This window comes from Xenia sp. Carnegie-2017, unplaced genomic scaffold (assembly GCF_021976095.1).
Source record: "Xenia sp. Carnegie-2017 unplaced genomic scaffold, XeniaSp_v1 HiC_scaffold_21, whole genome shotgun sequence".
Classification (NCBI taxonomy): domain Eukaryota; kingdom Metazoa; phylum Cnidaria; class Anthozoa; order Malacalcyonacea; family Xeniidae; genus Xenia; species Xenia sp. Carnegie-2017.
In genome coordinates this window covers 4,095,122-4,110,332 of record NW_025813484.1, presented here as the reverse complement: position 1 = coordinate 4,110,332, position 15,211 = coordinate 4,095,122, and the positions used below count along the sequence as shown (strand labels likewise).

At 33.9% G+C, this 15,211-nt stretch overlaps 1 protein-coding gene and 1 long non-coding RNA gene across 3 annotated transcripts in view; one reads left to right on the top strand and one right to left on the bottom strand.

The window, feature by feature from the left end:
• The window catches only part of LOC124444793, a 49,742-nt gene that overhangs the window by 8,254 nt on the left and 26,277 nt on the right, over positions 1 to 15,211 (top strand). The window contains exons 3-4 of one of the 2 annotated variants that reach the window (XM_046995444.1): positions 2,409 to 2,498; positions 11,482 to 12,078. In XM_046995444.1, coding sequence (XP_046851400.1) covers positions 2,409 to 2,498; positions 11,482 to 11,723 — 332 coding nt within the window. In that variant the 3' untranslated portion in view covers positions 11,724 to 12,078. Of the gene's footprint in view, positions 1 to 2,408; positions 2,499 to 2,985; positions 3,581 to 11,481 lie in introns of those variants that run through there. The other variant, XM_046995443.1, reaches the window with a different exon arrangement.
• LOC124444802 lies at positions 13,130 to 14,227 on the bottom strand. Its single transcript, XR_006948029.1, has 2 exons — positions 14,192 to 14,227; positions 13,130 to 13,317 (listed from the first exon to the last, which is right to left on the bottom strand). It is a non-coding gene; the product is annotated as an uncharacterized LOC124444802 (long non-coding RNA).

Below are 15,211 nucleotides of genomic sequence, written 5' to 3'. Positions count from 1 at the left end.
TCATCCTTTTGAAATACTACACCCTTTCCAACTCTACTTTTATAAATATCACACTATTTAATTTCTATTGCTTACTTCCGTTACTTAATTCATGCGTTGTAAATATATATGTGTATGTATGGTCACAGAATAAGGAATGTAAAGGAAGCGCCACTCGATGTCGGAACCTATGATGTTCGTGTCCCCTGTTTTGAGTTCTACAATCCATGTATTTTAAACGGCGGCCATATTTCCAGCCGGATCATGGTTTTAAATATCATTTTGTCTGAAGATGACTTTGAAACAAAGTCGAAAATTTACAGTTCACTTCTCGTCTTGCAGAGTTGTAAGTAGAACGTTAATTGGGGGTATATTCATATATTCAGTTGTGCCCTACTGATTTCTTTTGAAATTCAAATCACTTTTAAAAGAAATCAGTAATTCTAGTTACGCCTCTGTTGTCTTGTTTAAGTTGTTTTGATGCATATTTTGCAATCTCAAGATGTCTTGTTTTTTCTGAATTTGCTTTATACTATATTTCTTTAAACTGTCGACTGGTCATGGTTTTTATGAAGCTACGTGGCCAGTATTGTGTATGGAGAAAATCATGCATTACGAAATTTTCCAACGAGTTAAAAACTTTTAGCAATCGCAAGAAACGTCGATAGTTGCTTCATTTGAGTAAGCTTGCACCATATACGAATTTGGATATTGGCCATATCAGCCAATTTGAGGTAAGTCATGCTCATAAACCACAAAAACATGTTAAGGAAATAGTATGTGCGTAGTTTAGTTTATCAATGTATCCTTTCCCACACGGCTAACAGCCAAGAAACAGTTATTGACGTTAGTTAAATTTCCTTATGTACCATATATAGCTTAAATAGAGTAACTACTCCGACCAATAGCAATATTTGTTATTTGTAATAAAGAGTATAAATACTGCTCTGTGAAATAATAAAAATCAGATCGATCATTAAGTTCACTCGTGGTTGTTACTGAAGGTATAGAGTATATTAAGAAAGAAATATGGCGAGTAACTCGAACTCAACACAATTCAAATTTTTACCTTCAGTCATTCACAACAAATGGTCTTTGTTTGGTAATAGAAAGCATTTTTGTCAGTCCTAACACTGTACACGTTGCAATTCCGGATCTCCTAGTCTGCACGTCTATGCGTTAATCAGTCAAAAAGTAAGTGGGCAAATTTTCTCATTGATTGAACTACTGTAAATAAAATCAAAAGTCTAATAGTTACTTCGTAGTTATCTCATTAAATACAAAGTTTATTACAGAGACAACTGACGCATAAAAAATGTGCATCAAATCCACTTGATAGCTAAACAAATGCCAGAGATAATTTGGAATCATTTTCCTGTGTATTCTCGCTCGTTATAGTTACTGCTGAGGATACACTTAACGACCACAAAAGAGCACTTTATTTCAACAACTCTGTTATTCTCCATGCATATAAAGTAGGCGAAAGGCTTTTTCATTGGATTAAAAACACTAAAAGTTTACATATTCCCCATTGTCATGTCTGTTTTTGAATTTTCACTTCAATCAGCGTGCTGAAGGAAGATGATTAAGATGACAAAACAAAGGAAGAGAACAGATAAAGCTTAGCGAATCAGTAACATTATTCACAACTCAACATCGCCACATCAAGAACGGTCGGTTAAAAGAAACTACTTTCCAATCAAGAAAAAGTCATCAAGATGTTCTTCAAAACTCTCTTTTCATTTGTTATCTTTGGCCACGGTCCATGCAGGTAGGGTTTTTCAACTTTAGAAATTTTAGAATTTGTAGCTTGTATTGAGACTTTGAGCAGTGTGTAGTGTAGAAGACGGCGTAAACTGAGGTGTAGAAAAAGCAGTGCTGACTGTTTTGTCAGTCTTCAATTTTGATTCATCACTAGTTTATAAGACAGATTTTACTGTGAAATTTAAATTTGGCATCTTATTTTGAGAAAAATGCTTACTGGTTTTGTTTCAAGTTATTTCTATACATTTTTTTCTTGCTACAAAATCTTTAAAACTTGGTTGTGCTGAAATACAAATCATCACATTAATCGAGCTGATGACTGTTTCACAATTCACATCGCTTTAATCGTCCTAATCAGGTAATAGAAGAAAGATCATCGAGGTACAAATGCATACCTTCAGGTGAAGATGAACTTATGACAACCTATTTTACACAAATAAGTTTTTGACCTACATCAGCCCGAAGTTGTAAGTGTTAGTGTTCCATGCAACGTAGAGAACCGCTTAGAGTGCGTAATTTGCATAATTTTACAAATATGTTTACATTACCTTTTAAAGGAAAATGGAGAACAATTGCGTTGAACAAATGCATTGGGGCCAAAAACAATCAATATGCTGAATTTTCATACCCAGGCCCTTCGCGGTTTATCATTGCTCTAAAGTTACATCACACCACTGGAAAGATTGGATGTGCTCCTGGACATAAAAGCAACTGGGGCTGCTCGCCACCATCCTCAATGAACATAATCATTACAGGTAAATTAATAAAAAATGATCAGCTGGAACATTTTCAAGGATAGTTTTGTTGCAAAATAATTAACATAAAAAATCTTAATCTGTCGAAGAATCATTCAAATAGCTTTTGGGTAATTCAGACTTAAAACAGATGGAAGTCGATGTTCTAACACTTATTAATGACAGTATTTCTGCATATATTGAACAATTTAATACAAACAGACGATTAAACCTTTATAAGGCTGAGTAGTTTATATTTTGGGTAGCTAGTTGACTGAGTTTTATTGTTGACGCTCTCGCCCAGCATTTCAAGTCATATTTAGTGAGAAAAACTGGGAAGAATCAATAAAAGTCATACGAGGCAGAACAAGAATTACGTTTGTAGTGACTTTTAAACTATCCGCGATCGCAATGTTAAAAGTCTGAATGTAGGGTAATAGCAATTGGCCAAACATTACACAAAAAGCATTTAATTTATGCGATCAATATTTCTGTTATTGAATTTCAGACACAAGAAATAAACGTATATTTCCTGCACCGTCTTTGATTACACCCACCACTAATGGCAACTGGTACACTCTGCCTGGATACAATTCTAACTCGCCGAGTATCACCTTCGCTGTACCAGGTTTCCGATGGTTGTATTATGGTCAAATATTCAGAATCTGGTACGGAGAAGATCTGACAGATTACACGGAAATGACAATCATGGAAAACTTGTATGAATGTACTCGTTTACACTACATGAGAATGTATATTTACTCATTTTAAAATTTTGTTGTTGTAATCCGAATAAAATAGTATGTTAGTCTGTTTAGTTTACTATGGCAGTATGGCTATATGATAGATGACAGGTTTCCAATAAGAAATATGAATAAACGAGAAAATGAAATATTATATCGATTCTTCTGAGCTGTAATCTACATCTGCCATTCATTAGTTGGTGTATGTGTTACAAGAAAAATTTAACGCTCAATTCGCAATTCCAACAAATACGCGAATAAATAGCACGCAAACATTATCCTAAAAAGAAACATGATGCATTCCTCTTTTACGAAACTTTTTACTCAAGACGAAATAAAATTTTGCCATTTACAGTTTAACTTTGTCATCTTTTATTTTATAATAAATTTAGGTCAAGTAAAATTACTTTTGATAAGGAAGTTTTGAATGTATACCTATATATCATGAATATTACTATATACTAGAAATAATTTTCAAATGTTTATAGCCATTCGTGAATCCTGTGAAAAATGTATATGATATTTTTATATCACGTTATGACCTACTGTAAACTAACGAGTTCATCAATATATTTCTGAGCGGACAAAAATCTTTGTCAATGTTTTTATATACGTCATGTAACAACTAAATGTATGAAAACTGTATTAGAATTTCATTTGCATCACATATTTTTCGAAAAGAAATGGTCAGCACTACGTCTGTATACAATATAAACTGGCAGTACTACGTCTGTATACCAAATATAAACTGGCAGTACTACGTCTGTATACCAAATATAAACTGGCAGTACTACGTCTGTATACAATATAAACTGGCAGTACTACGTCTGTATACCAAATAAACTGGCAGTACTACGTCTGTATACCAAATATAAACTGGCAGTACTACGTCTGTATACAGTATAAACTGGCAGTACTACGTCTGTATACAATATAAACTGGCAGTACTACGTCTGTATACAGTATAAACTGGCAGTACTACGTCTGTATACAATATAAACTGGCAGCACTACGTCTGTATACAATATAAACTGGCAGCACTACGTCTGTATACAATATAAACTGGCAGCACTACGTCTGTATACCAAATATATACATATATGGAGCTTCATAACACTGTATATGGACTAGAATGTTTCGAAAATTTAGTGTAAGCCTTTAACATATTGGAATTTGATTTTTGGTCTTTTCGTTTCAAACTTCTACCTTGACAAAGCATGGCAGTAATTGGTACGAACCATTTTTTTAAAAACAAAGAACAACAACACATGAAATTTGATACAGAAACTATGCTTCATTGTTCCCAAATTAACCTATATAAACGCCAAGCACATTCAATAATCGTCAGTTTAGAAAAAATTATAGAAAAACCATGAAGATGTTCTATAAGATACTGCTTTGCATCAGTTTTCTATTGGCCACAGCTCATGCAGGTATCGTAAAGATTTTCACGAATCGATAAAAGCTCTATTTGTAGCTTGTATTGGGATTTGTGTGTAAGGAAAGGTTGTTCACTCACCGGCATAAAAGTACTGGCGATTTTGATATTATCAAATTAAATCACTAATGTCGTATAAAACTTGATTTTTAACATTGACTATCTACTTCGTCACACGCATATTGTCAGATCAAAAAAATCGTTTTGTGTTTACAAGATATTTAATCATGAGCTAAGTTTAAGGAATAAAATTACCAGATCGCAACGCAATTTTTTTTCCAATCATTATGGCAGTTTGGATGAGACACTGATTGCACTGAAAAGAATTACAAAAAGAATTACAAAAGCAAAGAGAAAACAAGAAAATTTTTTAAAAGCAACTAAAATGATGTACTGACTGTGAGGTAGCTACAAGAAAAAAATCTCTGAGCTACAAGCGCACACATTCGTCCTTATAAATGTTATCTTTTTACACAAGGAATTTTACATTAAGTCCATCGGTAGCTGCAATTAAGTATTCCAATTTATTCTGGTATATTTAATTAAAAACTATATTGTGAGTTTGTGACGCTCTTCACGTTTTTCAAGTTTTTAGAAGAATGCCCGCTTTCGGTAAAGTCGACATAAGCGGGAAGCCGTATCAAAATCTCAACTTTTCGCTACATCAAATCACTAGATATAGCTAACATTCTGTTTTACAGGAACGTGGAAAACCATTGCGTCAAATTTGTGCGTTGGGGCCAAAAGGAAAATTTGCTTCACATCGTGAAGGGAAGACTACCGCTAAGGTTTAATACCTTACATAAGATGGCTACCATTAAGGATGTCGAAACATCACTCTACACCATTAAACTAAAATACATGGAACGCTATCTGAAGCAAATTATTGAATCCAAATCTTACACCCAGACACGCGTGTGTAGTGTTTAGAGATGTTGAAAATTGATTGACTACACACGCCTGTCTGGGTGTAAGCTTAAGCTTCGAGAATTTATTAGACTTTTTTATTAAAGGTAGCGTTCCATGTATTTTAGTTCAATGCTCAACACTAACACACACAATCTTTATCAAGACTGTACTAACGTGGACAATCTACATCAACAAAGATTGTATGTTATTATATCTATCTCCATCTTAAGGAAAAAGTCATATATAACTGTACTGCTCACGTGGGTGCTGTCGTCATCCGAACACTCGTCACTTCTGTTTTTCGAAGACATTGGACAATCCTCTTCGTTTCCTTTCGCTATTTGCTCATCGCCTTCGGGATTTATATTTTCTTTCGAGCTGTCCTGATTTTCTTGAACATTCTCGACTTTTTCAATTGATGTTGTCACCTCATTCGTCTAAAATATCAAGGGAATTTATTCGCTGATAAACTGGACAATATGGTCCAAACCTGCAGACCTGCTAACCTGCTAACCTGCAGATCAAAAGGTCAGTTTTATTCCACTTGAAAATCTTTTATTGAAAAACAACTCAATTAAATGGGAAAAAGCTTAACAAATTCGAAAAAAATGCAACAAATCCGAAAAACAATTAGATCCAATTGAAAGAACAACTCAACTAATTCGAGAAGCAACTGAATGAAATTAAAAACTATTTAACGAATTCGTGAGAAAAATTGATTCAATCCTTGATAAAAAACAAAAAATCCTTTTGTGTGTTCGGGTTAAAACGACGGATTAATACAAGAATTAGACAGAAGTTAAAAGCTCTTGTAAAACTTCAAACTCTGCAGCAAACTTTGCCATAAAAAGGAATAATTTGAATTTAGCTGGTAATTCAAATATACGTAAATCTTTGCAGTCTCCACACATCAGCATTTTTATCATTGACGAGTATCTCATCAACAAATGTTGTACCTCATCAACAAATGTTGTACCTCATCAACAAATGTTGTACTTCATCAACAAATGTTGTACTTCATAAAAAAATGTTGTACCTCATCAACAAATGTTGCACCTCATCAACAAATGTTGTACCTCATCAACAATGTTGTACTTCATCAACAAATGTTGTACCTCATTAAAACATGTTGTACCTTTTTACTGTCGTTACTTTTCTTTCGTTCTCTTTTCTTACGATTAGCTCGATTTCTCTGAAAACAAAATGGAGGCAAAACTAGTTATGTAACGGTGGGAAGATCAATATTGCCAAACAGGAATTGTGAAAAAATGAGCTACGGATCCAAGGAACGCGCAAAATGTGTTCTGGACCCAGAGAATGTATGCCAACCAAGATGCATTGCGCGTTAATCACCACGTGACGGCCATACTTTGGGTTGCAAAAATGGCGGATTTTCTCATTGTGGTCAATGGAACTTGGACAAACGATAATAGTTATTGTAAAATTGAATTTTTGCTAACTCTCAGATAAATTACACGACGAAATGTCGAACTTGAATTCAGAGTGCTGCAGGCTCAAAAAGCAACGATGTCAACATAAACAAATACGCGCAATGCATCTTGGTTAACGCAAATTCTTTAAGCCAATCTTTACATTCGGAATTAGTCGATACGTTTATCTATTAGTTGATATAATGATATTCCATTAAAACTCTGTATGAAATAGGATAGAGTACATTCTCCTGTATCCAACATTATCAAAAGACAATCCTTCATAATTACGTAGGAGGGCCTTCGGACGTAAAGTCCATTTAGGTTTAGCCTGCACTCGAGAAACATTTCAATTTTGTCTGATTAACATAGCTAATAACCAGAAAGACTAAATAAACTTTTCCGCTTTTTTCTTCGATTTCTCCTCTTCCTGTATTAATTCTTGTATAATTTCTCCTCTTCCTGTATAAAGTTTTTAAATTGTATAATTTTATGAGAAAAGTTAAAATGGAAATCATTGGAAGTAATGCATCCATAGTTTGCATCATAAATTTCAGTATATTTACAAAGTTCGGTATAGTATAGTATAGACAGCACTGCACTTAACTGCAACTAAAAAGCGCATTAAAGACAAACATATTAGTTATACATAGTAAATACATTAACCAAACCTTCAGCTATTTCAAGAATTTTCAGCGCCTCCGATTTAGTCATGACCATTTTTGCGCCTATTTAGTTCAAAACCATTTTTCATATACAAAATACAAAATCTCTCGTCGCCATATTGAAAAAACGACACGTCATCCACACCCCCGTCCCAGGATCACAGCATTCGTAACATTACCCATAGATGTTACCAAATGTTATTAATGTTGCGATGTTACCAACAAGGAGGAGTGGTTCCCAACCGACGAAACATATCATAAATACACATTTTAATTCGTAATTTAAGCAGATTTTTTGTTTGGAGTGACAGCGATTTCGATGATAATTTATGAAGGTACATAGTACGAAATAACTTGTAAACGAAATAACTTGCCCTGGCTGTGGTAAAACCTACATCAGCATAACACAAAGATACCTGTCTGTACGGCTCAGAGAACATGCAACCAGGCTCTCTTCTGGTGCAGCTGGCCAGCATTTCTCTGAGTGCGAAAACGCTCAATTCCTGGCTACAATACAAAACCAGTTCTCACAACTCAATGATCTCCCTCCATCTCCCAGAACTCCATCTCCCATAGAAAACCTTATACTCAACAACTATAAAAAACTTTAATCAAACATATCTAACAACTACCACATTCTTGCTTTTCTTGAAGCACTTCTCATCAAACACAACAAACCTTTTCTAAACACGGGACTTAAGGCTAGCAAAGAATTACAACTCTTCTCTTAAATTACAATACACTCATTCTACCAGTCGGATCTGTGGTTTCAATTCATCCTTTTGAAATACTACACCTCTTCCAACTCTTCTTTTGTAAATATGACACTATTTAATTTCTATTGCTTACTTCCGTTACTTAATTCATGCGTTGTAAATATATATGTGTATGCATGGTTTTAAATATCATTCTATCTGAGGATGACTTTGAAATAAAGTCGAAAATTTACATTTCACTTCTCGTCTTGTTTTAATGCATATTTTGCAATCTCAAGATATCTTGCTTTTTCGGAATTTGTTTTATACTATATTTCTTTAGATTCTCGGCTGGTCATGGTTTTTATGAAGCTACGTGGCCAGTATTGTGTATGGAGAAAACCATGCATTACGAAATTTTCCAACGAGTTAAAAACTTTTTAGCAATCACAAGAAACGTCGATAGTTGCTTCATTTGAGTAAGCTTGCACCATATACGATTTTGGATGTTGGCTATATCAGCCAATTTAAATTTTTACCTTCAGTCATTCACAACAAATGGTCTGTGTTTGGTAATAGAAAGCATTTTTGTCATAGTCCTAACACTGTACACGTTGCACTTCCGCATCTGGTAATTTGCACGTCTATGGATTAAATTAGGCAAAAAGTAAATGGGCAAATATTCTCATTGATTGAACTACTGTAAATAAAATCAAAAGTTTTAATAGTTACTTCGTAGTTATTCATGAAATACAAAGTTTATTACAGAGACAACTGACGCATGCAAAATGTGCATCAAATCCACTCGATAGCTAAACAAATGCCTGTGATAATTTGGAATCATTTTCCTGTGCATTTCTCGCTCGTTGTAGTTTCATGATATTTTGGTGTCTGTATAACACATTGAGTGTGACTGTTTTTTTAGAATACAGGTGTAAGTCTTGGTTTTGTAAGTGTTTGAGAAAAAGCATAACACTTTGTATCAACATTATTACCAAAAATTTACAGCTGAGAATAGCAAGTTTGTAATAGTATCTTACATAGACATAAGAATGGAGAGTAAAAGAAGTTCAAATTCATTCAAATTGTATGAACACAAATTAACTTTGTAAACTGTGAGAATTTTGAGCAAGCCTGTACCCATATACCATACTAATCTGGAAGTTCGTCATATCAGCCAATTCAAATTTTTACCTTCAGTCATTCACAAAAAATGGTCTGCGTTTAGTATGGATAGAAAGCAATTTTGTCATATTCCTCACTGGCTGACACTGTACTCGTAGCACTTCCGGATCTGCAATTTACACGTTCACGGATTAAATTAGGGAAAAAGTAAATTGGCAAATTTTCTCATTGATTGAACTGCTATAAATAAAATCAACAGTTTTAATACTAGCCATCTCCAGAAATACAAAGTTTATTACAAACAGCTGACACACGCAAAGTGTGCATTAATATCCACTCGATAACTAAACAAAATATAAACGCCTGTGATAATTTGGAATTATTTTCCTGTGCATTCTCGCTCGCTGTAGTTTCATGCTGAGGATACATTTATTGACTACAAAAGAACACTTTATTCTTCCATGAATATAAAGTAGGTGAAAGGCTATTTTTGGATTACAAACCTGAACAGTTTACAAATTTTCCATTGTCATGTCTGTTTTTAAATTTTCACTTCAATCAGCGTGCTGAAGGAAGATGATTAAGATGACAAAACAAAGAGAACAGATAAAGCTTAGCGACTCAGTAACATTATTCACAACTCAACATCGCCACATCAAGAACGGTCGGTTAAAAGAAACTACTTTCCAATCAAGAAAAAGTCATTAAGATGTTCTTCAAAACTCTCTTTTCATTGGTTATCTTTGGCCACGGTCCATGCAGGTAGGGTTTTTGACTTTAGAAATTTTAGAATTTGTAGCTTGTATTGAGACTTTGAGCACTGTGTAGTGTAGAAGACGGCGTAAACTGAGGTGTAGAAAAAGCAGTGCTGACTGTTTTGTCAGTCTTCATTTTTGATTCATCACTGGTTTATAAGACAGATTTTACTGTGAAATTTAAATTTGGCATCTTATTTTGAGAAAAATGCTTACTGGTTTTGTTTCAAGTTATTTCTATACATTTTTTTCTTGCTACAAAATCTTTAAAACTTGGTTGTGCTGAAATACAAATCATCACATTAATCGAGCTGATGACTGTTTCACAATTCACATCGCTTTAATCGTCCTAATCAGGTAATAGAAGAAAAATCATCGAGGTACAAATGCATACCTTCAGGTGAAGATGAACTTATGACAACCTATTTTACACGAATAAGTTTTTGACCTACATCAGCCCGAAGTTGTAAGTGTTAGTGTTCCATGCAATGTAGAGAACCGCGTAGAGTGCGTAATTTGCATAATTTTACAAATATGTTTACATTGCCTTTTAAAGGAAAATGGAGAACAATTGCGTTGAACAAGTGCATTGGGGCCAAAAACAATCAATATGCTGAATTTTCATACCCAGGCCCTTCGCGGTTTATGATTGCTCTAAAGTTACATCATACCACTGGAAAGGTTGGATGTCGTGCTTCCGACAAAACTAACTGGGGTTGCTCGCCAACATACCCAATGAACATTATCATTACAGGTAAATTAATAAAAAATGATCAGCTGGAACATTTTCAAGGATAGTTTTGTTGCAAAATAGTTAACATAAAAATCTTAATCGTCTGTCGAAGAATCATTCAAATAACTTTTGGGTAATTCAGACTTAAAACAAATGGAAGTCGATGTTCTAACACTTATTAATGACAGTATTTCTGCATATATTGAACAATTTAATACAAACAGACGATTAAACCTTTATAAGGCTGAGTAGTTCATATTTTGGGTAGCTAGTTGACTGAGTTTTATTGTTGACGCTCTCGCCCAGCATTTCAAGTCATATTTAGTGAGAAAAACTGGGCAAGAATCATTAAAAGTCATACGAGGCAGAACAAGAATTACGTTTGTAGTGACTTTTAAACTATCCGCGATCGCAATGTTAAAAGTCTGAATGTAGGGTAGTAGTAATTGGCCAAACATTACATAAAAAGCATTTAATTTATGCGATCAATATTTCTGTTATTGAATTTCAGACAAAAGAAATAAACGTATATTTCCTGCACCGTCTTTGATTACAACCCGCACTAATGGCAACTGGTACAGTTTGCCTGGATACACGGAGAACTCGCCGAGTATCACCTTCGCTGTACCAGGTTTCAGATGGTTGTATTATGGTCAAACATTCAGAATCTGGTACGGAGAAGATCTGAAAGATTACACGGAACACGACAATCATGGAAAAACTTGTATGAATGTACTCGTGCACACTACATGAGAATGTACATTTACTCATTTTAAAACTTTGCTGTTGTAATCCGAATAAAATAGTATGTTAGTCTGTTTAGTTTACTATGGCAGTATGGCTATATGATAGATGACAGGTTTCCAATAAGAAATATGAATAAACGAGAAAATGAAATATTATATCGATTCTTCTGAGCTGTAATCTACATCTGCCATCCATTAGTTGGTGTATGTGTTACAAGAAAAATTTAACGCTCAATTCGCAATTCCAACAAATACGCGAATAAATAGCACGCAAACATTATCCTAAAAAGAAACACGATGCATTCCTCTTTTACGAAACTTTTTACTCAAGACGAAATAAAATTTTGCCATTTACAGTTTAACTTTGTCATCTTTTATTTTATAATAAATTTAGGTCAACTAGAATTATTTTTAAATGAAGATATGATTATACCTATATATCATTATTACTATATACTGAAAAATTCAAATGTTTATAGCCATTCGTGAATCCTGAATGGTTCATGAGACAATTGCTTAAATTGTCCAGCAAAGTGCAAAGATCATATCTTCATTTAATTTCAAACACCGCACTGCATAAAACATTCTTTCATAGAATTACTTTTGATAAGGAAGTTTTGAATGTATACCTATATATCATGAATACGTACTATATACAAAAAAATTTTCAAATGTTTATACCATTCGTGAACCTGTGAAAATGTATATGATATTTTTATATCACGTTATGACCTACTGTAAACTGACGAGTTCATCAATATATTTCTGAGCTACGTCTTTGTCAATGTTTTTATATACGTCATGTAACAACTACAAACTGTATACAATTAAACTGGCATCACATCTTATACAATATAAACTGGCAGTACTACGTCTGTATACAATATAAACTGGCAGTACTACGTCTGTATACCAAAGATATACATATATGGAGCTTCATAACACTGTATATGGACTAGAATGCTTCGAAAATTTAGTGTAAGCCTGTAACATATTGGAATTTGATTTTTGGTCTTTTCGTTTCAAACTTCTACCTTGAAAAAGTATGGCAGTAATTGGTACGAACCATTTTTTTAAAAACAAAGAACAACAACAGATCAAATTTGATACAGAAACAATGCTTCATTGTTCCCAAATTAACCTATATAAACGCCAAGCACATTCAATAATCGTCAGTTTAGAGAAAAAATCGCATCATAGGTAAACCATGAAGATGTTCTACAAGACTCTGATTTGCATCAGTTTCCTATTGGCCACAGCTTATGCAGGTATCGTAAAGATTTTTCACGAAAATTAAGAATCGATAAAAGCTCTATTTGTAGCTTGTATTGGGATTTGTGTGTAAGGAAAGGTTGCTCACTCACAGGCATAAAAAGTACTGGCGATTTTGATATTATCAAATTAAATCACTAATGTCGTATAAAAACTTGATTTTTAACATTGACTATCTACTTCGTCACACGCACATTGTCAGATCAAAAAAATCGTTTTGTGTTTACAAGATATTTAATCGTGAGCTAAATTTAAGGAATAAAATTACCAGATCGCATCGCAATTTTTTTTCCAATCATTATGGCAGTTTGGATGAGACACTGATTGCACTGAAAAGAATTACAAAAAGAATTACAAAAGCAAAGAGAAAACAAGAAAATTTTTTAAAAGCAACTAAAATGATGTACTGGCTGTGAGGTAGCTACAAGAAAAAAATCTCTGAGCTACAAGCGCACACATTCGTCCTTATAAATGTTATCTTTTTACACAAGGAATTTTTACAATAAGTTCATCCGTAGCTGCAATTAAGTATTCCAATTTAGTCTGGTATATTTAATTAAAAACTATATTGTGAGTTTGTGACGCTTTTCACGTTTATCAAGTTTTTAGAAGAGTGCCCGCTTTCTGTAAAGTCGACATAAGCGGGGAGCCGTATCAAAATCTCAACTTTTCGCTACATCAAATCACTAGATATAGCTCACATTCTGTTTTACAGGAACGTGGAAAACCATTGCGTCAAATTTGTGCGTTGGGGCCAAAAGGAAAATATGCCTCACATCGTTAAGGGAAGACTACCGCTAAGGTTTAATACCTTACATAAGATGGCTACCGTTAAGGATGTCGAAACATCACTCTACACCATTAAACTAAAATACATGGAACGCTATCTGAAGATAATTATTGAATCCAAATCTTACACCCAGACACGCGAGATCACACCCAGACACGCGTGTGTAGTGTTTCGAGTTGTTGAAAAGTGATTGACTACACACGCGTGTCTGGGTGTAAACTTAGGCTTCAAGAGTTTATTAGACTTTTCTATTAAAGATAACGTTCTATGTATTTTAGTTCAATGCTCAACACTAAGACAAACAGTCTTTATCAAGACTGTACTAACGTCGACAATCTACATCAACAAAGATTGTATGTTTTTATATCTATCTCTATCTTAAGGAAAAAGTCATTTATAACTGTACTGCTCACGTGGGTGTTGTCGTCATCCGAACACTCGTGACTTCTGTTTTTCGAAGACATTGGACAGTCCTCTTCGTTTCCTTTCGCTATTTGTTCATCGCCTTCGTGATTTATATTTTCTTTCGAGCTGTCATGATTTTCTTGAATATTCTCGACTTTTTCAATTGATGTTGTCACCTCATTCGTCTAAAATATCACGGGAATTTATTCGCTGATAAACTGGACAAAATTGTTCAAACCTGCAGACCTGCAGACCTGCTAACCAGAAGGTCAGTTTTATTCCACTTGAAAACCTTTTATTGAAAAACAACTCAATTAAATGGAAAAAAAGCTTAACAATTATTAAAAATGCAACAAAACCGAAAAACAATTAGATCCAATTGAAAGAACAACTCAACTAATTCGAGAAACAACTAAATGAAATTAAAAACAATTTAACGAATTCGTGAGAAAAATTGATTCAATCCTGGATACAAAACAAAAAATCCTGTTGTGTGCTCGGGTTAAAACGACGGATTAATACAAGAATTAGACTGGAGTTAAAAGCTCTTGTAAAACTTCAAACTCTGCAGCAAACTTTGCCAAAAAAGGAATAATTTGAATTTAGCTGGTAATTCAAATATACGTAAATCTTCGCAGTCTCCACACATTAGCATTTTTATCATCGACGAGTACCTCATCAACAATTGTTGTACCTCATCAACAAATGTTGTACCTCATCAACAAATGTTGTACTTCATCAACAAATGTTGTACCTCATCAACAAATGTTGTACTTCATCAACAAATGTTGTACTTCATCAACAAATGTTGTACTCATCAACAAATGTTGTACTTCATCAACAAATCAACAACTTCATCAACAAATGTTGTACTTCATCAACAAATGTTGTACTCATCAACAAATGTTGTACCTCATCAACAAATGTTGTACCTCATCAACAAATGTTGTACTTCATCAACAACAAACCTCATCAACACATGTTGTAATTTCATCAACATGTTGTACTTCATCAACAAATGTTGTAAT